This window comes from Maniola hyperantus, chromosome 17 (genome assembly GCF_902806685.2).
Source record: "Maniola hyperantus chromosome 17, iAphHyp1.2, whole genome shotgun sequence".
Classification (NCBI taxonomy): Eukaryota; Metazoa; Arthropoda; class Insecta; order Lepidoptera; family Nymphalidae; genus Maniola; species Maniola hyperantus.
Window position 1 is genome coordinate 11,498,909 of NC_048552.1, and position 25,137 is coordinate 11,524,045.

The 25,137-nt window shown below is 37.5% G+C and overlaps 2 protein-coding genes and 1 non-coding gene across 3 annotated transcripts in view; 2 read left to right on the forward strand and 1 right to left on the reverse strand.

The window, feature by feature from the left end:
* The window catches only part of LOC117990124 (spermine oxidase-like), a 31,956-nt gene extending 7,936 nt beyond the window's left edge, over positions 1-24,020 (reverse strand). The window contains exon 1 of the mRNA XM_069504180.1: positions 23,888-24,020. The gene's annotated coding sequence lies outside the window, so the exon portion shown is untranslated. The remainder of the gene's footprint in view (positions 1-23,887) is intronic.
* The window catches only part of LOC117990126 (uncharacterized), a 29,332-nt gene continuing 5,610 nt past the window's right edge, over positions 1,416-25,137 (forward strand). Inside the window, exon 1 of the mRNA XM_034977580.2 lies at positions 1,416-2,232. Coding sequence (XP_034833471.1) covers positions 1,676-2,232 — 557 coding nt within the window. The 5' untranslated portion in view covers positions 1,416-1,675. The remainder of the gene's footprint in view (positions 2,233-25,137) is intronic.
* Positions 14,785-14,857, forward strand: TRNAV-AAC (transfer RNA valine (anticodon AAC)). The gene has a single exon. It is a non-coding gene; the product is annotated as a tRNA-Val (tRNA).

Here is a 25,137-nt window from a genome sequence, read left to right on the forward strand (position 1 = left end):
AGTGTGGAGATTAGGGCATAAATCCTTATAACAACACAATTAATATACTTACCCTTAGTTCGAAACGGCCCCACTTCTCCTGACACTGGTAGCGGTCAAGAGGAAAGTAAAGCAGGAAATGCCAAGAAACTCTGGATGACGGAGGAATAAGTGATGATATCCGAAGGGTGAATGGCATCGACTGGATGCGAAATGTTGAAGATAGTGCATGTCATTGCTGCCTGAAAGAGGCCTATGTCCATATTGGCTAAAGATGGGATAACTAATCTAAAGAATATGTTAATAGCTCGATTCCTAGGTAGCTTCAAACTTTTAAAAGAATTTAGAATCCTTATTCGTTGTACCTAACCTCTTTACTTTCCTATATACTATCTAACAACAAAACTTCATTTGATGTAGGTAACAGATATGAAGAAAATCTGTTGGAATCTTGAAAAACAGAGCTGTTTAAAAAATCGCCTGAGCCTATCGGCGTGTAAAATCTTATTTTTTATGTAGAATTATTTGCATACAAATAGGAATACAAACTATTTATGGGTTACATTACACAATAAAAAATTCTAATAAAAATCCCACGAGATTGATTTTATCTCCATACTTTGGAGCTGGCCTTTTGGAATGTTTTGGACTTGTAAAACACATACCTTGACCTTATTTCTTGAAGTCACATTCATAATACGTATTTTTAATTGATACATACATAGGTACCTTATTCATTAGTTTTGTCATTCTAACATCACTTGAATGATGAAGAATAACAGGAACTGATGAATGCTCACAAAAATCTAACTTTTTATTTTATTCAAGTAAAATTTTACAAGTTCTTTAAATACATGAGATTAATAGTGATGTGGTGATACTACTCAAATATCATAAAATTAAAGCTTACTTAGCTTTAATTTTTTCGACGATTCAAAACGCGCATTAATTTTTGCCTAAAAAAATCATTGAATGCTGCTTTTGGTTCCGTAGGCGGCCTTGATCTTGGCTTGGCTTCTGCTAATACAACCTAGTTCGTTGAGCCATTGCAATTAGGTAATTTAGTCGAACCAGTTTCTACATTGCTCCAGAGACTAGGAAACAATCGTTTGTCATGAAGTTTCTCTATGCACCTAACGGTATCTATTCAGCTACTGTCGGTGAATGCTATATAATTCTGAAACACACCTGTTTGATATTTAGCTTCTCTTAAGTTGTGGCTTTGCACAGGAGTCGTATCAAAAGTCCATAATACAGCGACCCTACTCAGTAATGAATATGCTAGAGATCGTCATTAGAACACTTTTAATGAGTTTATACTTTGAAGCTGCTGCACAAAGTTTATAAACAACACTCATTCAGACACGTGCCCTATATAAACAAACTATTGTCTTTGCAACTATTTGATACATAGGTATTTGACTTACATATTTTAGAGTTTGAACAATCGTGTTTTGAACTATTATTCATTGTTAGGGAAGGTTTTGTGGACCTGAGCCGGGTTGTTGAAGGCAGTATGCACCCTGCACCAGTTTGATTGACATAATAACGTGGGCAGGTAGCGAGGGGGGACCTCAGCTCAGTTGAATCGCGTTCGCCGCACGCTTGAGTCGCGTGAACCGTGAGTTTGAACCACAACCGGATCGTATGCCGGTACTTTCGGCGCGATGGCGGCCCGCGGCTTGAAAGCTGCGTGATGTTGAAGCATGCTCAGCGGCCGCCGGCGGCGAACGATGCCGACCACCGCTACCAGAACATGCCGCGGCGGCCGCACCACCACCTACCGCTCAACGTCTCTACCCTAGACTCCTCGAAACATTCCGTAGGAGGAACGTCTGCGAGTGTCAGCCCTGGCGCCCAGCCACCCACGACCACGGCTGCTATCCCTGTCGTAACCCCAATACCAGTCGCCTCACTGCCGAAACTCGCCAATGGAAACGTTACAGGCGTCCCCAGTCCCCGACCGACGCCTTCGAGGAGTCGAAGCACGCGAGCGGCCACAGAAGAGGCCCTCACATCTTTAGCGCTACTGTGCCTCGTCAGTTTACTTCTCGCGTTGCTCGCCTTGTTGTTTCTCCTGAAGATTTCCGCGCCGGCGACTAGCTCGCCCGAGGAATTCGCTGTGGTGTACGAAGTGACGTTAGCTCTGTGTGCGTTGACATTATCGTTGAACCTGTGTTGCTTACTAGTTTGTGCTATCCAGTTCTTGTTCGCTGTGAAGCTGGTGCACTCTCCCTCAGCACCTAACGGCCGGTGAGTTGAAACTGTTTGCACATCAATCAATCTGGTCTCGAGTCTCGGCTCTGGGACTATTATCCGTTAAGAATACCAAAGAACCGGTTTCGCTGAATGCTGATTGCGTTCCAGTATGTTAGGAGATACAATAAAATGACACCGCTCGTGGAATCGAGCTTATTTCACTTATTTGAGCACAATGGGTATTAGCTTGTTTATTTTCGGCGACATTTCCGATCCGCAAGCTTTTGAAGCTTTATTCAGGTTAAATATTACACAACAGGTTATAACTGTAAGTAGAGTTTTTTCGGCGAACCATTATGGATACATGATACGCGATATTTATAACAGTTATACCTATAGCAGCCGATAAATATGAATTTCAAATTTCAAATTACCGGTTTCAAATTACTTGTCTAGATACGGTCGAAATTAATAATAATCAATCCTCTCTGTAATCTGTCGATAAGTTACTTAGCAACGTTGTTATTTGTAAAAAATTGTATGATATTTTTTGACAAAGAACAATGTTGCTAAGTAACTTAACAACAGATTAAAGATAGATTGATATTATTATTCATTTTGTTCGTTATTCCTCCATATTTTTACATCATTGTTGAATCAATACATCTATAGATATCGTGGTGTTTGCCCGTAGCACTAGGCAGGTGTTAACGGTCCCTAGTGGCGGTTACATCTGAATGGCACAGTAAAAAATGAACAACGCTCGACGGTTGATAACTCGCACGCTTTTTGATATCATAATTATTCGTTATCTACTTAGAAAAAAATTTAAACTTTAGTAGTAGGTACATTGTACTTCAATGTTATTTGTCTGTAGTTAAATCTTGTCAACATTCGAAACGCGTTTTGACTTTACCTAATTCAATAATTTAGAAAAAATGAACTATAAGCGTACCTAATTCTCCTGCCTTAGATATTTTGACCTATTTTTTCATTTTATATGGTTACATTATAAAGACCATATCAGTAAACGAAACAAATTTTGACATTTTATATAAAAAAAAATTAAATGATTTTACATACAACGTCATGTAATTTAACTTTATGTAATTTGAGATCATTTTTGTAAAAATCGCTAGCAAACCTTATTAATAAAAATAAAATAAAAAGGGAAAGTTCCTATTTTTCTGTTTTTTGGGGGACCCTATAGCGTCCTATCCTAAGCCTTTAGAAAATAAAATACTTAATAATTTTCGAATACCTACCTACTTACTTAAGTATTATGTACCTACTTATTATGTAAACATTTTAAACATTTATTTATTTGTTGTGAACACAGCATGCTTCCAGCCATTTCTGGCATACAACATTTTACAATATAAATATAGGTAATATTTCTATTAATTAAACTAATTAAGTTTATTAAAATCAAGCCGTTTTGTACCTAACACAAGACGGTAAGTATAAGTAGGTACCTACCTATATTTTTTTGGAATACAAACTTGGTTGCCTTGGTTTTCGTTGTTTTATCATTACGAAAAGTGATTAGGTAGTTAGGTAGGTACCTACCTACAATGTTACAAATTAGATAACGGGCATGTTTGTTTACTTTCTAAAAAGCTTTAGATAAGCTTGACTTTACTTTCTTAGTCCTATCTACTTGGTACCTAAATGATACAAAAAGTCAAAAGTCAAAAAGTCAAATGATTTATTCAAAATAGGTACCTAGGTAATTAATAACTCTTTTTGATGGTCAGATGTTGGATTTCCAAGATATAGTGGTGATAATTATTACGCAAACTTTAAAGCTACGATACTTACCTTATATCTTATAAACGGACATAGTATCGTATCTATGAGTAGACTGCCTAGGTACCTAGTTATAGGTATCTTGGGTCTTGGAGAATGGAGTACCGTAGTCCGTAATCGCTTTCCGTAACCACTGAAATCTAGCTGTAGGTAGGTATGTGTAATGTATGTAGATGTACGTAGAAGCACAGAATAATATAATAGTTCTGCAGTAGGTAGGTCCTATCTACTATGTACAGACCGCAAAGTTACTGGCATCTATTCCGTTGTCTTTCTCTAAACTAAATTTAGAGTATCTGCATCTTTTTCTTTTCAACAATGCTAAAAAGGGACAGAACATGAACTTTACATTAATTAAAGACTCTAAATTTTAGTGCACGCTACAAATTTAAACAGCAGGCTCGCGACTGTGCGCTAAAATCACGGGTTTTACCATCTAAAAATAAAATTTAAAACTGTCAAACTGCGTCTGTCCTTTTCATATTACATTAGTAACTAAGAAGAGTATGCGAATACTCTAAAATTAGGTTGTGCTCAGAATCAGTACCAGTGTCGGGCGAAGGGAACATCCATTAATTAAAAAAAACCGGCCAAGCGCGAGTCAGGCTCGCGCAACGAGGGTTCCGTACTACAGTCGTATTTTTTCGACATTTTGCACGATAGTTCAAAAACTATGATGCATAAAAATAAATAAAAATATGTTTTAGAATGTGCAAGTAAAGCCCTTTCATATGATACCCCACTTGATATAGTTATCTTACATCGAAAACTGAAAATACTAATTATTAGCTCATGACCACAATTTAATTTTTTTGTGTGATGTAATCCTAAATTCCCGGTTTTCAGATTTTTCCCCGAATGTCTGCTATAAGAACTACCTACCTGCCAAATTTCATGATTCTAGGTCAACGGAAAGTAGGTACCTACCCTGTAGGTTTCTTGACAGACCGACAGACAGACATGAGACAACAAAGTGATCCAATAAGAGTTCCGTTTTCCTTTTGAGGTACGGAACCCTAAAAACCTAAAAAAATTATTAAATTAATCTAGACATCAAAATTCAAAATACCCAAGATTAGGCATGTTGCAACATGCGGAGGCCCAATCATGACCAATTTAAACATAATCATAGCTAGTATACCTACCCACTATGACAACAAGTTTATAAGGTCACACGGTGCGTTTGCGGAAGACGACCGGTTCCTACCTGTAGCTGTCGTCTCAGCTCAGTCGAGCCGACTGGATTCCTACACTCACTTGTTCACAAGGTAACCAAAACGATGTGTCATGATAACGTAACCTTCCCTTTATAGTACTACCAACTTATCTGTCAACGAAAATTGGAAGCTCTCCTCACGCGCTTCTCCATAGTCCATCCTTACTAACGTTTGACGTTGATAAATCTACTATTGTTCTCTCCCTAGCCACAGAATATGTAATAGTACCTACTAACGCCATGTCCGTCCGTCTGTCCGTCCTCGGTTAATCTCAGAGACTATTAGTGCTAGAAATCTGTAATTTGGCATGGGTAGATATAATATTATTCACGTCGACAAAGTGGTGAAATAAAATTTTGATAAATATTTTTTCTTAGTGTAGCTCGCCTACATGTAAAGTGGGGATGATTTTTTTCTCGTCTACCATAGTGTGGGTATCGTTGAATAGGTCTTTAAAAAAACTGTGGGTGGGGGAACATCATTTTTCGATTTCTAGATCCGTTTGTAAAATATGATGTTTTAAAGTGCTAATTTTTATTACAGTCAAGTCTCCCTTTATCAGCCAAATGGTAGTATATAGGAACGGGAAAAAATTCACAGCAGTAGTATATGTATATCATAATCAACTTTACCTAACCCTACACTGCGCGTGGCCCGCCATGCACTTGGCCGGTTTTTAAAAATGCCACTCACTCGAGCGGACCCGACGTAGTCAACTAGTTTATTAATGTCTAACTTTAAAAAAAACCTAAGCTAAAAAAACCTAGGCACATAGGAACGTGAATCGAAAAAGGCATGTTACAGTTTTTCCTAATTTACCTTCAACCACATCATTAGCGTGGGAAAATCAAAACTATTTCGCTGCATTTAACTAAAAAGGCGCCATCAACTCGTTTTTAATTGGAAAACTCAGACAAGTTGCATCTAAGTACGTGGAACTTGTTCAACAAGAATTAATATAAAGTTTATAGCCAGGAGCTGATAGTACCTTTTTAGGGCCTACTTGATAACAATTTTGAAATTTGTATGTGTCTCGCCTTCGTCTATCTATGCTCTCATCTCGTCCAAGAATTGCGGTGCGAGTTTGCACCGCAATTCTTGGACGACTGCGAAACTTGACTTGGACTTGGAAACTGCGAAAGTCTGTGGGAAACACCCACATTCCACACTGTTGTTTACCGCGTTGACGTGTTTTCGTGACGGCAACCGCGGTAGCGGGATACTCACTGTATATACCTCTATCAACGACTAACTTAGCCTTTTTGTCTCCTCCGACTTCCTCATCGCTAAGCCGGTGGTAAGTACTGGTTATTATCACAAGCATTTACACTATATCTACGACATCACGACGGGAGGACGGGACGTCCCGTCGTGACGTCGTTCCGTGCAATTGGGTTGAAATATCGACAAATAAAAACATCAAATTAATCGTGGTATGTACCCGTTATCTACATTACACGCGGACGAAGTCGAAGTAATAATAAAGGTTAAACCTGAGCTCACTTTTAGTCGTACTACTCGGAAGGATCTGGCAGCTCACTCATTTTTATTCCAAGAAAATTCTTATCATTATGTGATTATGATTAATTTAATCAAAAATATTATCAAGCACCTCTTCTGTGATATTGTTTATAAATTTTGTAAATCCAGTACTTATGGTTCGTGGTGTCCTTTTTGTATTGAAGCAGCGAAATGTCAAAGGAGCTTGCTGGCTTTTATTCAGTGATAATCACTGAGTTAGCGAATCACTCCTCAAGTATGTATAAGCTTAGCTTTTGAAAAAACCAAATATCGCACATTTTTACCACCAGCTCTTCACTATAAAGTTGCCATGGAAGACGCCGCGCACCTGCATTCAGAATATATGCAATGCATAGAGAAAAACCTACATGACGTAATTCATTACTTCTTACATAAAGACCGGGCAAGGTGACTGGCCTTATAACGATTCGATGTACTTCATACCAAACAGTTACCTATCGCATTTTTTATTTGATTTGATAACATGAACTTTTTCCTGTTATACTACCTAATTATTTTTGAACGAATAAAAGTAAAGTGAAATTAAGTACCTAACACACACAATAAATAAGAGATGGGCTAAAATGTACGCGTCACAAAAGTTAAGAAAGAGTCAATTTCTGTGCACGTATAGATGCGAGTAGGGTAAAATTGGAAGTCCTAAACACCCCTAGGCTCTTAAAGTTTGAACCCACGACCATTCAGTCCTTTACGCCATTGAGCTAATAAAGTTTTCAATGCAACATTGTACTTACCTACACTTTCTGATATCTACCTATATTTCTAAAGGTAAATCCACACTTGCGCACACGCACGAACCGTGTCCACAACGCGCATCAGAAGAACATAATGTGGACCAGACGTCTCCATGAGAGGTTTGCAAGTGGTTCGCGTGCATGTAATATAAGTCGCGGCATGCACAATAATATTATGTTCGTGAGTTTTTGGAAGTGAGTACCTAATTATCCGTGTTCGCCACATGCACATGCACATAGAGGCAGTAAGCCTCGGTCTCCACCTAAGCGGAGTGGAGAGGAGATGTGTTCAGTCAACCAATCATATTTCTAAAAGATGACATGATCATTTTTCACGTCACCTATTAAGAATCTGATTGGTCGAATAAACTCCGCTTAAGTGGAGACCGGGCCTGACGGTCGGCATAACGTTAGATGCGCGTTATGTACATGGTTCGTGCGTGTGCGCAAGTGTGGACCCACATTTACACGGGCGCCTGGTGGCACCGCACAAGTTTGTAGGTACCTAACCTAATAAATAAAACACATTAATTCCATTAGTGTACAGTGTAGAGTCGGCTTTACACTACAGAATTTGTAAACGCGACTAGAATATTTCTATTTAATTCAGTATTTTGTATGGAAATAGCGTAAAGACGGTTGCATCCAATGCATTTTGAGCGATAATTTAGAACATTTCTTACTTCTTAGTATTGCCAAAGATAATATATACAAGTAAGATCGCTAACGTCATACATTCATTTAAAGCTTGCGTAAAGCTCCTTTAAGTCGCCGGTACCTTGTAGGTCAACTCTTTATAGTGTGATGGCGTTATTGTGCAAGCTAAAATGTGAGTTATCGAATTTATTTAGTGCCATCTATCGAACAGCTGATGAAACCCAATTTTATTTAGAGCCAACTCAAATTTTAATTTTTTTATGAAGTACATGACGTCTTGGCTCAGCGGTCTTTTTTTGACTTTTTGACTTTTTTAAAAATTTCATTAAGATGAAAATTTGAGTCTACTTAATGGGGACATAACAACATAAGAACAATTTTTTAATACTTGTCACATTTTTTTTAATATCCATACTCCCATACTTATTATTATAAATGCGAAAATGTGTCTATCTGTCTGCTAGCTTTTCACGGCCCAACGGTTTAACCGATTTTGATGAAATTTGTTACCGAGTTAGCCTACATCACTTTTATCCCGGAAAATCAGAGATCCCGCGGGATTTTTTAAAACATGAATCCACGCGGACATCGCGGGTATAAGCTAGTCCTTAATAATTATCATTTACTTAGAACACATTGTTTTCTCATAATTACATTTTTTACGTAATCCGTAGACGCAGCTGTTGTACCTATCAGTTTCTTTCAGGGATAATTTATTTGTAATCATCGATGCTCGTTGTTGTATTCTATGCAAATAATACTAACATCCGTTGCGTCCGATGCGTCCAATACGTGCGATGCTGAACTGTGGATGCTTACCTTAAATAGCCGAAATGACAAATATACGCCCTATCGTGATTGAGCAAGTATTTTCGCGGGCAAACGTCTGTATCTTTAGATATAATTTAGTTAATAAATTATCTCTGGTATCTTGTAAATTTTCAAGATTCGCACACGTACCTAGTTGCTTTAGTGTGCGAATGACACATTATGAATTTCTATTCTGAAGAGAACACATGGCAAAGGCATATTTGAGAACCCTGAAGGTGGCTTGTGCCGGGATGCCCATTAGCCTCACCCATAAATTATTTACTATATTACCAGAGACTCACTATACGGCGTTTCGTGAACAAGATATTTGCTTTGATTGGTCCTAAGTGGAGCCATCAAGATTTTTGGTATTTAAATTTTGGGAGTGACCTGTCGTATCTTGATACCTACCAACATCTGTTGGTATCAAGATCAGGCCAATGTTGGTATCATTTTCGAATAAATCAGGGATACTAAATTTATTTATGGAATCATACTGGCTCTCATCATAATTCAACCGTCACCAATCCAAAGGCAAAATAATAATTTTATTTTCAAGTAACAAGTCATTTTGTTACGCCTTCTATTGGAATTTTGTAATACTACTTGGATAGCTGACTATCCAAAGCAAAAGATAGAACTTGCTATGGATATCGTAAAGTTCAATGAGTCAATAATTAAAATTAAGAATTAGCTTTTTCCGATGGTGATGTTGTGAAAATTTTGTATTTTGTTACTAAATATAAATAAATTTGATTAACCAGGCAAGTAAAATATGATATTTCGTCAAATCCATAAAAAATATATTTCATACGAACCAAGTGACGCCATCTAGTAATAGTCTTGAACTAGTTACAATTTTAAATAGAGAGTGAGCGATCTGTACTTGTTTAATATATTATCTTTGGTATTGCTTGTCCGTGTGAAATTTATTATATACTTACGACCCGCCCCGGTTTCGCATGGGTAGCTTATTACACAAAAAGAGAGATCCCTACAAAAAAAGGATTTAAAAAAAAATAAAAAAAAAATAAAAATCTTTTTTATTCGAATAAACTTTTAAAAGTACTTTCGAATAGTCGGATGCATCTACCACTGGTTCGGAATGCCTTTCCTAAATAGGCCTTTTGAAAATAATATATTGCCTATGTTATGTCACCGTAGGAATAATGTAGCTTTCTACTGGTGAAAGAATTTTCAAAATCGGTGCAGTAGTTCCAGAGATTACTTCCTAAAAACAAACTTACACCTTTTTCTAGGAAGAGGGCAGTTTTATTAAAACAATACCAACTAGCTATAGGTTTCTAGTTCTACGCGGCACCGTACCGTAGTGCTTAATCGCTTGGCGGTAAGGCCTTGCCTCAAGGGTGGTAGGTAGGTGGTAACTATAGCCATGCACGGCTGAATCCTCCCATGTTGGGTCTGTAGGTAACTAGCCACGGCTGAATCCTTCAGGCAGACTTAAAAAAAATAGCGAGCAAACAAGCAGGGGGTCACCTGCTGCGCGATTGCGCTAGAATGACACCTACAATGTCACGATCGCAATCACCTCTGATTGGTTGACGCTCGCTCACTACTGGCTACAATGCATTGTTGCAACAAGAATCGGACAAAAGCCAATCACAACAAATGAGATTGTAATAATGATTGATACGGGTTTTACGAAATCGACCTACAGATGTAAAGTGATTATTGCCAACGCGTTGCCGGCCTCTCAGAAATTGGTCCGCCCCTTGAATAATCCCATGTTGTAAATTATTGTAATCTAGTGGAAAACCGCTGAAGGGATTTGGTATTTTGTAATTCCTCAATTAATGTCATGAACTTCTACCTTACGTAATTTTAATTTGAGTCAGACATAAATGTATATTATTAACTGTATGTAATGCAATAATGAGGCTACCAGTAATTATATGTTTTCGTAACATAATATTATATTTCTCAAACACTTCCTTATCTCGCGAATCGGATCGCGTAAACATTTGACGGGGATAGTGTAAACTTTCATGCTGAAACTGTGTCGGCGGATGTTTGGGCTGAAGGTAATGCAGATTATATGTAGTTTAACCGTATATCCGACTTCAAAGCGATGATAACTATAGCCTAGTGGCGCAGTGGTAAGCACTGCGGTCTTATTAGTGGGAGCTCCCGGTTCGATTCTTGGCAGGGGGTTGGAATTTTATAATCCATACTATAATATTATAAATGCGAAAGTGTGTCTGTCTATCTGTCTGTCTGTCTGTCTGCTAGCCTTTCACGGCCCATCCGTTCAACCAATTTTAATGAAATTTGGTACAGAGATAGCTTACATTCCGGGAAAGGACATAGGCTACTTTTTATCCCGGAAAATTAAAGAGTTCCCATAGGATTTTTAAAAACCTAAATCCACGCGGATGAAGTCGCGGGCATCATTTAGTTTCTAAAAATATGTGGTCTGGTCTGGTAGTAAGCTTCGGCCGTGGCTACTGAAGTCTGAACCGACACGGCCGTGCCGCCAAGCGATTTAGCGTTCCGGTACGATGCCGAGTAGAAACCAAAGGGGCATGGGTTTAATAAAAACTGCATTATCCCTTCCAGGTTAGCCCGCTTCCATCTTAGATTGCATCATCACTTACCACCAGGTGAGATTGCAGTCAAGGGCTAACAGCTAACTTAAATGAATAAAAAAAGAAGAAGAATCCCGGACTCTTCGGAGTTATGCTCCGAAAAGCATATATCACTCCGTAGAAGCAGAGCATAGCTGATAGATAGATAAACATTTTATTTGTTGACGAACCTTTTGAAAACTGCAGAGAAAACTTAAACCCCTGGCCCAACACAACAGGGTGGTTCTACTCTGGGTACCAGGGGCACGCTGGAATAGTTGGGGGGCGTCCATAATTTACGTGAGGTGTTTTTTTTAATTTTCTGTCCCCCCTAGGCGAGATATCGTGAGATTTTATTCAACCCCCTCCCTCATCCCCCAATCTCACGTGAGATTTTTCAAAATGTGGGTTTCTTACGTAAACACGTTGGCTACTTGAATGAAATTATTTTCTTTCGAACGAATTAGTGAATGATCTTAATCGTATTACGATTACGCTTAAGATTAAATCTTAAGCATGTACAATCTGGATGAAATGGACCAAAATAGTTTTTTTTTTTGTTTCAATCAGAAAAAAATTTGCGTGATATTTGCCGAGGCCCCCCCTCTTTCCAACGTAAGATTAGATGAGATTTGACTCGACCCCCTCCCCCCCTTAAACATCTCACGTAATTTATGGACGCCCCCTTGGCAACGAAAATGCTGACATTCTGGCCAAATCAGGCACAAAGGGCACGACAGATTGGCCCGGAGCCTGTCTGCTGTATACCTAAGAGCCGGGAAGTAGGTATACCCTATAGGTTTTGATTCCCTTGACGGATCTTAACAGACACGAAAGACAGCCAACAAAGTGATCCTACAAGGGTTCCTATATCCTTTCGATGTACGGAATCTAACATTAAACGACATACTACTACGACAACTAACATTATTATTAAACTCCTTCATTGACGTAACTTGAAGCAAAGATCAATTTATGATAGCTTCTTTATTACTAACACCTATTTCACATGCAAACACTAAACGTACCAAAGGCCTCAAGGTAATTAGAGTGAAACAATACAAACCATGGGATGTATTTTATTGTGTATTGTTGGTTTAACCCATTAATATTAAGTAGGACTAGCTGTCCCGGCGAACTTCGTACCACCTAACAGTCGATTCTTTTTCAGGCAATTTTTTAAATTTTTCTCGCCGTAAGAACCATCCTCGTACTTCAAGGAATATTATAAAAAAGAATTAGCGAAATCGGTTCAGCTGTTCTCGAGATTTGCGATCAGCAACACATTCAGCGATTCATTTTTATATTATAGATAGATAAGCTGATAAACGATAGCTTATCTACATAAAATATCTACCAAAAAGATTTTTCATATTAAAATTACTTTCTAAGAAGAAAACTATTGGTGCTAATGCGGTTACACAAATCTATAAACTAAATGGACAGGATAAAAAAATCGAAAGTTTGGGCTAAAACTTATGCTTTTGAATTTTTCGAATGCAAAATCATACCTACCTAAACGTTTGTATGACATAATTTTTCAACGAATGTACATAGGTACTAGGTATTAGATATTACAATTAAATCACGCTTCGTGAAACATACATTTTAAACATATTTCAAATTTTACCGCGATTAATAGCCTCATCTGGTAACAGAAGGGTCAGCCTGGCTGTCCAGCGCGGAAATGCAGCCAGTATTCTCGGCACCATTACCACGCGGGCTAAGGCTATTGTAATATTTTCAATTTTAAAGTAGGTAACATTATTCATCAAAGAAGTTTGACAAAAACCACATTCAACAAGTTCAAATTCAAACATCTAAACGTGTTCCAAATATTTAAAAAGTTTCTTAAATCGTCAGCCCCATTTCTCACGAGAAAGCGATAAGCATCCGCTATCCGTGATCTGACATCACTTAAAATCTTTTGTCACCCAATAATGAGTCTCTTTATGGGTTATCCGTTATCCAATATTTTATCAACACTATTCGGTGGGCAACGTTAATATGAGTCGATGAAATTTCTACAAAATGAATTATTAGGTACTAGATGATGCCCGCGTAAGTTTCGTTTTTTTTAAATCCTATGGGAACTCTTTGATTTGCCGGGATAAAAAGTAGCCTATATTTCGTAGTTGCAAACTATTTCTGTACCAAGTGTACAGTGTTTGGTACAAATACCAAATAGATGATGCCCGCGCGGAGACTTCATCAGCATGGATTTTTATTTTATTTTTTAATTCCGTGGGATAATCATTTAATTTTCTGGGACAAAAACTAGTCTATGTCCTTCCCCGGGATGCAGGCTATCTGTGTAGGTGCAAAATTTAGCCAAAATTACTAGCTAGCAGAAGAACAGACACACTTTGCGTTTATAACGTTAGCATGGATCTACCTAAAATGTTTTTTCTCTGACCCCTTTCCTTTAATCATAATATAATGGTTAAAGGTTTTTTTTGGGAGAATGATGCAGTCATCGATGGATGCAGACTGCATCATGCAGTAGGTAAATAATAGCACAGTACGAGAATTTAACTCTTGATTATATTATTATCGATTAATTTACCTACCATGACAGAGAGACATGAGCAAAAACACTAAAAATGACAGGCTCTGTCCACATTCTTGAACCAACTTCATAATGATGGTGGACTATAGACCACCTCTAAAGGCTACAATAACTTTATCAAAGAATGGATTCATTATAAAGAAATGATAGTATTTATAACCTCTATCAGTTAGATTCTTCTAAGAAACAATCAAGAGGTGTTCGCCGGAAATGATTGGAATTTTCGTCCACGACCTTGTTGCAAGGCTTTGGGCCGCTCTTTGCTTTTTACTATAACCCGTTTTGTACTTTAGCCATTGGTCAGACGAAGGGAGTAGGGATTACGTTATACGCACCCATCTTTACTTATCTATCTACTTAGGCAGGAAAGTATGTAATAATGCAACTTATTCCATGGTAGAAATAATAATAATAATAATATGTTCTAGATTTTCACATTTTCCATATCGCACCCCCATTATTACTTGTAGATTTGCTTGGGGCTTGCTTGCTGAGGGCTTGTAGATTTGATAAAATAAAAAAAATAAGTCTTATCCGAGAGTAAATTCGATATTTTGCCAGGGTTTCAATACAAAAACTGGTCATTATGTCCAATTTATTCCTAGGTTGCGGCACTAAGTCGTAATGTATGAAATAAGTTATAATTTTTTCTTTTGATAAAAAATTTCAAGTGTAATGATATCGTTTCCGTGGTGTAGCGGTTATCACATCTGCCTAACACGCAGAAGGCCCCCGGTTCGATCCCGGGCGGAAACATAACTTTTTACTTAGTAGGTACTTTTTCTGTTGTATAGGGAGAGAAAGACTGATATTTTGGGGTTTCTTTTTAAATAGTAGATACCTACATTCCAATAGAACTGTATTGCATCATTTTTTTAACGCTGGGAAATGCGTTTACCAACGGCCTTCCCCGGGGACCCAACGGGCAAAAACGCGATCCCGCGCACGTCACCCGCGTCTCATCCTTCGCCTCGTCCACTGTGACCTCTGCTAGTCAGAGGGGCACGCGTAGAAACCTCCCCCCTGCCAGGTCATTAGCTATAGCCAGCAATATCCCCGAAGAGAAATTATTAGCTATGTTACCGGGGTGTACCGGCCCGAATACTGCTCTTCCCCTCGGGACCAGCACACTGGGAGCACTGGGAGGTTACCTGGCTGGATGCAATACAGTGGGGTGCCCACAGTATTGCATCCTATGTTAAATAGGCCAAGGCTATACCAGAGAAACATCCAAAACAATGCGTTCCCGGCTTTTCAGGCCTTATTAATCCGCCCCTTGAGTAATCCCATATTGAAATCAACTGCCAATGGGAGTTGGTACATAACAACAATATCTTAATTCTCAACTAATCATATTACATAGATTAAAATACTGATTACTCGTGTCGTAAATCGTAAGTTCATCGACACACATTGTTAATGAGTCCATTCATTACAAAAAGTGGGAGTCGAATGTTTAAAACATTAGCTTCGAGTTGTTTTGATAAAGTGGAGTGGTCGCCCAAGGTCTCTTTGAATGTAATAAAACTTTTAGTAGGTATCTAAAGAGCTACTTAATGTAGTTTTTATTTCAAAATTAATATATTCAATTAGATTAAATTGCCTTGGTTATCAAAAACAAAATAAATCTTCTCTCATAATAGAAACTAAGACGTAACCTAATATAAACCTTTTAATACTGATACACTGGACGAGTCACAACTATAGCTGTGGGTGTGACTCGACGAGATTAAAAATTCAATGGATTCCCAACGAGTCACACTGTCACACACGCCATTCCAGCACCTTGGGACCCCAACGTCTATCGATTGTACAAACTATGTGCCCTAGGGCACATAGTTTGTACAATGGATAGAATCAGCTTCGCAACCCGTTGAGCTATGTCGGTTACTCTAGTTCTCCTACGGATCTCCTCATTTCTGTTTTGATCACGTAGAGAAACTCCAAGCATAGCTCTCTCCATCGCCCGATGAGTGACTCTGAGCTTTCTTATGAGTCCCATAGTTAGCGTCGCAGCATACACCGGCATAATTGCCGCCGTGCTTGCATGTAGTGATGCCAATGGATCCCCTGCCGTGCCGTTCCGCCAGTGGGCGCAGGCCCTTTCTGGTCACGGAAATGGACCTTTCAACAGAACTCCTGAAGTGTTAATTTCCGTAGATCTTCTGACCGGACGCATGAATTTGATCCGCGTTTCAACTGAACTACCTCTAAATATTATGTAACACTACAGTTATCACTTAGGAAACCTAATCTTAAAGTTCTGCACATGAGATGTCCCAGTCAGACCGTGTCGAGGTTGCATTGTATAATCGTTACGGTCTGACTCTAGCGTAACCTATAATGAATGAACATTGTTTTAGGTTGAACCATTATAAACATAACGTGCTTCTAACCTATTTCTAAGGTCCCTGAGCTAATTTAGCTACTTCTGGATAATAGGTATATACACACGCATTACAGGGTTCGATGCCGGGCACGCACCTCTGACTTTTCGGGGTTATAAATTTTAGAGTATTCGCATCCTCTTCTTAATAATGTAAGATGAAATGAACAAACACAGTTTGACAGTTGTAAGTTTAATTTAGAACTGTCAAACCGCGTGACGCGCGTTTTGTAATATCTGCACTGTTTACCCATATTCGCAATAAAGAATTTTTTTTTTTATAGTCAATTAATTATCCAAATTAATCAATACAACAAAAAAAACTATATATAGTATATACTTACATACAGAAAAACTTATCACTAAAAAATTTATATTTACAAAAAATATACGCCGTCCAAATGGTCATTTATGGGCATTGTGCCCAAAACACTGGCGCTATTACCTCGCTGAACGGCAAGGCTCAACCGTTGAGCGAAATAAGCACCAGCTCTTGGGTCACCAGACGCGTGGATCAGCTTTTGGGACACGACGTTTATAAAATAATTTTAATAAAGAAATTTGAATTTGAATTTGACTTTAGCTGCCAGTCGCGAGGTCGCGACCCTATTGTTGGTAGCGTGCACTAACATTTAGAGTCTTTAAATGTAAAATTCATGTCCCGTCCTTTTTTGCAATAATAAAAAGAAAAAGATGCAGATACTTTATTTAATAAAATTCTAACACAAATGCTGAGGGACAAAATCGTTGGATCTAGCTTTACCAAAAAACTTGTTACAATCGTACCTACCATCTTAGATACCTACCAAGTCTTTGTAATGTAAAACTTTAGTTATAAAGAATTCCATTCAAGAATAGAGTTAAAGTGTTGGAGGTTACCTTTGGGCGCGGAAATGCGCGGTCGGCGGTAATCTAATGCCGTTTTGAGGCTTCGAGGCGGAATTCCTGCGTCTCAGATGTCATATGAAGTATGACTAGGTACAACACGTGCTTAACGACATATGGGTACACAGTTTACATATATTTATTAACTAGCTTATTCCCGCGGCTTCGTCCGCGTGTACACCAAACCCCTATTTTACTCCCTTATCATAGTAGCTAACTATCTGCATTCCAAATTTCAGCCCGATCCGTCCAGTAGTTTGAGCTGTGCGTTGATAGATCAGTCAGTCAGTTTTTCCTGTTATATTGTATAGGTACACATAATCAGTTAATTTTATTTTATTTTTAATTTAAAACTTTAAAATTTTCGACTATTCGTAAGTACTTGTAAAAGTTTATTCGAATAAAAAAGATTTTTATTTATTTATTTATTTATTTATTTACATAATTAAAGTAGGTACTTAGTATTAGGTAGGTAGGTAGCTATTCATGAACAGAGGAAATACAAATCTCTATACAAAAGTAGGTTAACATCCTACACATAAAATTGTGACTGATCATAAATTCATAATTTAATAATTTTGCTAAAGGAAGTCGATGCCGGATGAATGTCTGAGTTTCAATGCAGTTACTATAATATAGTAGGCACATAGTAGGTATATCTAATTATACCGTTGCGACTGGAAGCTGCGAAGATTTATACTTAAATTATTAGATTAGAGATGATATTATGAACTTTAGACGATATCATTAGCGCAGTGATGAGTGCTGTGGTCTGTAAGCGGGAGGTCCCTGGTTCGATTCCCGGCAGAGGCATTTTTGGAAATTTGTAAAATTCGATTTCTCCTCGGTGATTGTACACACTCTCTAAACTAAACTAAACTGACACGTCTGAATCTATTGCTATTCCTTTCATAATGTTGCTTGCAGAAAAGGATAGCACTAGATTTAGACCCGTTATTTAGTTTAGTCACAGAATTATCTAATAGGTTTAGTTTAGAGATTATGTACAAGAGAATCGACCCCAATGACGCGATCTTGAAGTTTTTTAACCATCCCTAAATCGTCCAACGCACCTACAGTTTTCATTTCAAAAATATTTGCCAAATTACAATTAATTATGTAAAAACTTATGTAAGTACATAACATTAGGTTATGTATAGTACGCGACAGGTCGAGATGGCAACCGGGGTGCGGACGGGTGGGATGGGTGACGTGAGGGTGTGCGGGGCGACCCCCGCCCCATACTCCGATTGCCTTCTCGGCCGGTCGCGTACTATAGGTATAGGTACCTACTTACAACCGATTTCCACCGAACATTTTGATTCCGTTTTTAATAATTCATTAGGGGTTAAATAAATCTAAATTAACTGACTAGGTATTAATAGCTAAACGACTGTACGAAATTCGCGAATTAGTCACGGATAGGTATCCGAACTTTGACCCCGCAAACTGGTTGCCGTGGGTGGGTTGGAGGCCTGCTAGAATTCTACACAGGTCAACATGCATGATGCTATGGGTCGGCGCCACTATCGGATTCGGCAAATGATTCGTGATAATATACAGGGTGTAACCAGTGGCCCTACCGCGGTTGTTTGACAGCTACAATGTCACGATCGCAATCATCTCTGATTGGTTAATGCTCGCTCACTATTGGCCACAATGCATTGTTGCAACAAGAATCGCACAAATTCAGCCAATCAGAACAATTGAGATTGTAATAATGATTGATGCAGGTTTTAGACAATCGCCCTACTGAACACTAGCAAAAACAAGGACAGATGATAAATACTGATATGATATTACAAAAAAAAAACCCGGAAACAAATATTTAAAAAAATCCTAAATTTTGTAAATATATCGTATATTGCAAATAAAACATTTGACTGACGCTAGAGGTCAACGAACGTTGTGTAAGTAGGCTATTCAGACTCAATGCCGCGTCATAGGTGGGGCATTGTAATGTTCTTCGGCTTTTTGCTTTACTGAAGTCCTCTTGTAAAGATAAAGATTTGTATTGCTGAAGGGGTCTTGAAATTTTAAATTTCTCAGCGCGAGGCCTCTGTAAATGCGAGGCCGTGGGCAAGGGCCAACTTCAACAAGGGCCACTGACGACCAGCTGTGGACGTCTATCGATTGATGACGACGATGACAGCACTAATGATTACATTTGTAAGATGATGCATTCATGCTGATGCTCCGTCATCAGCTATAACGGTAAAGGGCTGGCCTAGTCGATATTCATAATGGAATTAAGCCGTTACGTTTTTACTTTCTACTATTTAAATAGGCTAATCGCAGACTAGCACAGATAATGCGAAGACCCACAAATGATATAAAACCTTCTTTGAGTTATCGCAATGTCATAAATTATAGAGGATGCTACTTATATTATATAACCTGTGGCGTTACCAATGTGGACCAATTAAAAAAATCCTTCAAAGCTTGCTGGTCTTGCTGGTCGTTTCTCTGGTGTTGCAAATATTCATGGGCTGCAGTAATCAGTAATCAACAAATCACTTATCATCAGGTGACCCGCTTAGTTTGTTAGCTATTTACCTATATTTAAAATACCTTCTCGTCCTTGATAAAACTCGTTCAGTAGTAAACAAAACACTCCTTTCTTTAGGGTCGTTTTAGTAACATGAATAGAATTAACATTGCATTCAAAACCTTATTACTACAGTGCCAAGGACGCATATTGATTAATGTACTTTCCAATTTCCATAGCCTTATCATTAGCCCTTTGCTTTAATTTTATTTCCGTTGGATAATGACCTCTATTTATATTACCATAGGGTCCGAAACTATGGTTTTTAATTGGGTAAAGGTACTTTGTATCTTAATACCTTTGTAAAATTACAACATCACTATAGCCTTGTGAATATTGCAGGTAGAAATTCCTTCGAAGATTACTACGATACGAACCTATACGATTAGGGTTGTCGACTTTTTTAAATTCCTTTGAATTGTCTTGGAAAGAGGAAATCAAAGACTTGGCCAAAGGCATTATTTTAATAATATACCAAATGTACAGACCTTGGTAGAGAACAATACATAGGTATTGTAATCTCTACGGTAGAGACACTAGAGTATTATAATCTGTGCTAGAGATTAGAAAACTTTATATTTAAATATAACGAAATTGTCCAATTCATTCTTGACCAATTTAGCTGGCTTGAAAAAGCACAATTTCAGGCTAATTTTTTGGGATAATTTATTCAATTGTAGGACAGTTCAGGCCTTCAGGCTACATTCCATTTGATTGACATAATATATCGTTCTAGAATCTAGATAGATAATTAGGTGTTTCAGAAATCTATACTAATAATATAAAAGAGGAAAGATTTGTATGTTTGTAATCGATAAAGTCTGAAACTACTGAACCAATTTTAATAATTCTTTTGCCATTAGAAAGCCACATTATTCAGAATTAAATACATAATAATAAATACAATCACATAATAAGACATGTTGTGCCGACCCCACGTAGCGTGGGATAAGTTAAGGAGGAAGAAGAAGATCATGACCACAGACGAAGTCATCGGCAAAAACTATATTTTATAACTATGTAGACATTCTGTGGTAAAACTGATAAACAGTAAGTAGTACCACTTACCGAAAAAGATATTATTAGATACCTAATGTTTTGGTCCACCATTATCAATAAATTATTATTGTTAAACTTTTTATATTGACAACCCTATCACAAAATATAAAATACGCAAAATTTTACGAATCTGTAAATATTAAATGTCTTTACGTAAGGTGCTTCAATTTTTTAAATATTTATCTGTCATACTTATCCCTATGTACGTACATTACATATTATGTAAGCATAATATACCTACGTAAAATATAAATTACTGGTCAAATAAGGGTTATTCGACGCGGAGTCTTGCGCGTAAATAAATAATAATTATCGCCACTTAAGTCATTCAGTACACGAAAGGCTGTGAAAATAAACATTGCGGACTGACACCTACAGTGTTATGAGACCCTAATTATTGAGAACTGTCGGTACAGCAACTGCGAATTATGCTTGTTAAAAACAACATTTTAGGTTCTAACTACTTATTTTCATTGTAATTTTTATATAAAACTAGTCGATGCCCGCGACTTTGTACGCACGGATTTAGGTTTTAAAAATCTCGTGGGAACTCTTTGATTTTCCGGGATAAAAACTAGCCTATGTCACTCTCCAGGTCTTAAACTATACCCATGCTAAAACACGTCGATCCGTTGCTCTGTTGCGACGTGATTGAAGGACAAACCAACATACCAATAAACCAACAAACACACTTTCGCATTTATAATAGGGGTAATGATGTCAACTGTAGAATTTTTTAGATTTTAACACAGAGACCCTACAGGCCGTGCATCAAAGAACCTACCTTTACCTAACTGCTGCCAAGCTTCAAACGTGAAAAAAGTAAATAAATATATACTTAGATAATATTATAGGTTCGAATCGAGACATATTTAGGCTGAGGTAGGTAGTCATACCTAGCTCAAGTAAAAAATAATATTACGCGCAAATGATTTCGTCGTAAAATTTTACAGTTGGGTATGTATTGATTATGTAAATATGTAAAGTTTAAAGTTGCGGTAACTTGAGGAATTTCGTAAAGTTACCAAATTTTAAACATGCAGGTGCCATTTTCCTTACGTTATGCAATTTGTCACGGGTGCGTAACCTTTTTTAGGGTTCCGTACCTTATTACTAAGACTTCACTGTTCGTCCGTCTGTCACCAGTATCTCATGGACCGTGATACATAGTTAGACAATTGAAATTTTCACAGATGATGTAATTCTGTCGCCGCTATAACAAAAATACTAAAAGACAGAATAAAATAAATATTTAAGGGGGCTCCCATACAAACGTGATTTTATTGCTCGTTTTTGTACGATATTGATAACGGCAACAGGTAGACGCTTGAAATATTCGCAGGATAGGTATTTAGTTATATATTCACTTTAAAAATAAATAAATAAATTGAAATAAAATAAATATTCAAGGTAAGTTTATTATAAGTACCAAGTGGGGTATCATATGAAGGTAATACCTATATTCTAAAACAGATTTTTGAAAAAATGACGAAAAAAAAAACGACTGTAGGTTTTTTTAACTGGAACTCGCCCAATATGAACGCAGTGTTTATTAAGTAGGTACGTACCTATTCCCGTACATTGCAATCGGCGAGCGCATGCATCGGCGCCAAGCCCCTTTACCGCCATTTCGCCCGCCATTACATTCACAAACACAACACAGCCGAAAATAAAAACCCCGCGAGAATGGAATGCTCACGATTTTTTTGCCGTGTATATGTGCCTACTTAACTATAGTCTGATCACTGACATAATTCCATAATTCCAATTATTATGTAAACCAATACCAGTTTTACGAACTTACCTAATTATGGCGGTGAATTTAAAAAAATGCTGCATCAGTATATTGATAGGTACAGCATTATAAACTCGTATCATCATCATCATTACGATCAACCCATCGCCGGCTCACTACAGAGCACGGGTCTCCTCTCAGAGTGAGAAGGGTTTTGGCCATAGTCTACCACGCTGGTCAAGTGCGGATTGGCAGACTTCACACACCTTTGAGAACATTATGGAGAACTCTCAGGCATGCAGGTTTCCTCACGATGTTTTCCTTCACCGTTAAAGCAAGTAATATTTTAATTACTTAAAAAACGCACATAACTCCGAAAAGTTGGAGGTGGGTGCCCGGGATCGAACCCTCGACCTCCGATTGGAAGGCGGACGTCCTAACCACTAGGATACCACAGCTTTTTATAAACTCGTATGCTTCTTCGTAATTTTTCTTGTTTTAATATATATTTTAGTATTTTTATAAATTACACAGTGACTTTTTCATATTATTTGGATTTTTAGCTTTTAGTTAACTGGTAATCCAGCACTTGCACACTTTTAAAATGCATGCTGGTTTGCCAGTAATTGGGTGTACACTCTAAATTTTTTTTCTCTGTGCATTGTAATTTTTATTTTATATGTGTATTATCTGTTAGCAAGCCAATAAAATAAAATAAAATAAAACTTTCAAGTTTATCTTAGTAGGTAGGTACCTACCTAAGTACCTACGTAAGGGGTTTTTTTTTAAAGAATATTAGTCAAGTTTATTTAGCTGACTATTATTCCCCTTTCCCCTTAAACTAAGCGTAAAGCTTGTGTTGAATTTAGATCTATCAAAATCCGGTGCGGAATTAATTCCGCAGTGCGCGCGCTTCTGATGTAGTTCTATAAGTCAGTTAGTTGTACATAGTAAAAAGTATGGAATATTATATATTCTGTGGTAATAGTAAGTAGATATAAATAATTTAAGTTAACTTAGCTATCGCATTAGGTTAGCCTGTAATGATAGTTTTAAATTGTCAAATAAATAAATAAATAAATAAAAGTTCACAGATTTTACGGGGGAAAACGTACGGAACCGTGGTGCGCACTATCTCTCAAAGAAAGTTTCTAAGCGTTCAGGGTTACGTACCTGTTATTTGGAATTTGTTGAAAGTTGTAGGTTCTGTAGATGCAGAGGGACCGGTGTCTCAGCTGACAGAACAGAATTACACTGAGTAGAAAGGTACAACTAATCACAATATGGCGTGCTACAGAGCCGCGACTGCAACTTATAGTGATAACTTGATAAATAATAAACTGATAACCTAAGCCCTAATCTATTTACATATAGCATCTATTTACATCAAGCTGATACTTTGTAAATAGATTGATTTAACTCACAATATAATATGTTTATTGCATCTGTCTGGTTAAATAAGTATTATGCTGGATAGATTAGAACCTATTGTTTCGATCGTAATCTTAATCCATACTTTTTAGGGTTCCGTACCGTCTCCCGGAAAATCAAAGAGTTCCCACGGGATTTTTAAAAGCTAAATCCACGTGGACGAAGTCGCGGGCATCATCTAGTTATCTATAAAAGCGAGTAAAAAAATCACGTTTGTTGTATTATGGGAGCCCCCTTAAATATTTATTTTATTCCGTTTTTAGTTGGTATATTTGTTGTTATACCGGCAAGAGAAAGACATCATCTTTGAAAATGTCAAATGGGGATCCGGGATGAAAAGTAGCCTATGTCCTTCCCCGGGATGCAAACTATATCTGTACCAAATTTCGTCAAAATCGGTTGAATGGTTGAGCCGTGAAAAGCTAGCAGACAGACAGACAGACACTTTCGCATTTATAATATTAGTATGGATGGTACGTAACCCTTCGTGCGCGAATCCGACTTGCACTTGGCTGGTTTTTATTATTATAAATGCGAAAGTGCGTCTGTCTGTCTGCTAGTTTTTCAAGGCCCGATAACCGATTTTGACGAGGTACCTATGCCATCCCGGGGGAGGACATAGGCTACTTTTGGTCCCGAAAATTCACACGGAATTTTTACAAAACCTAAATCCTTAAAATTCCACCACATCCTGTGGAGTGTAGACGGACATTCAACTTTTTATCCAGGTAAAATAAAGAGTTCCCACGAAGTTTTTTAAACCTAGGTAGGTAGGTATATATAGGTATACCTAGGTAGGTATATATAGGTATTTCCAATGTAACTTAATTTATTATTACTTTGTAACTACAATTTTGGTACATGAAAAATAAAAAATAAATAAAAATAAAATAAAAATATATTCTAGTGAACGAAGTCGCGGGTATCATCTACCTAGTAAGAAATATCTTAAACAACCTTATAACATTGAATTACTAAGTAAGTGTGTAGGA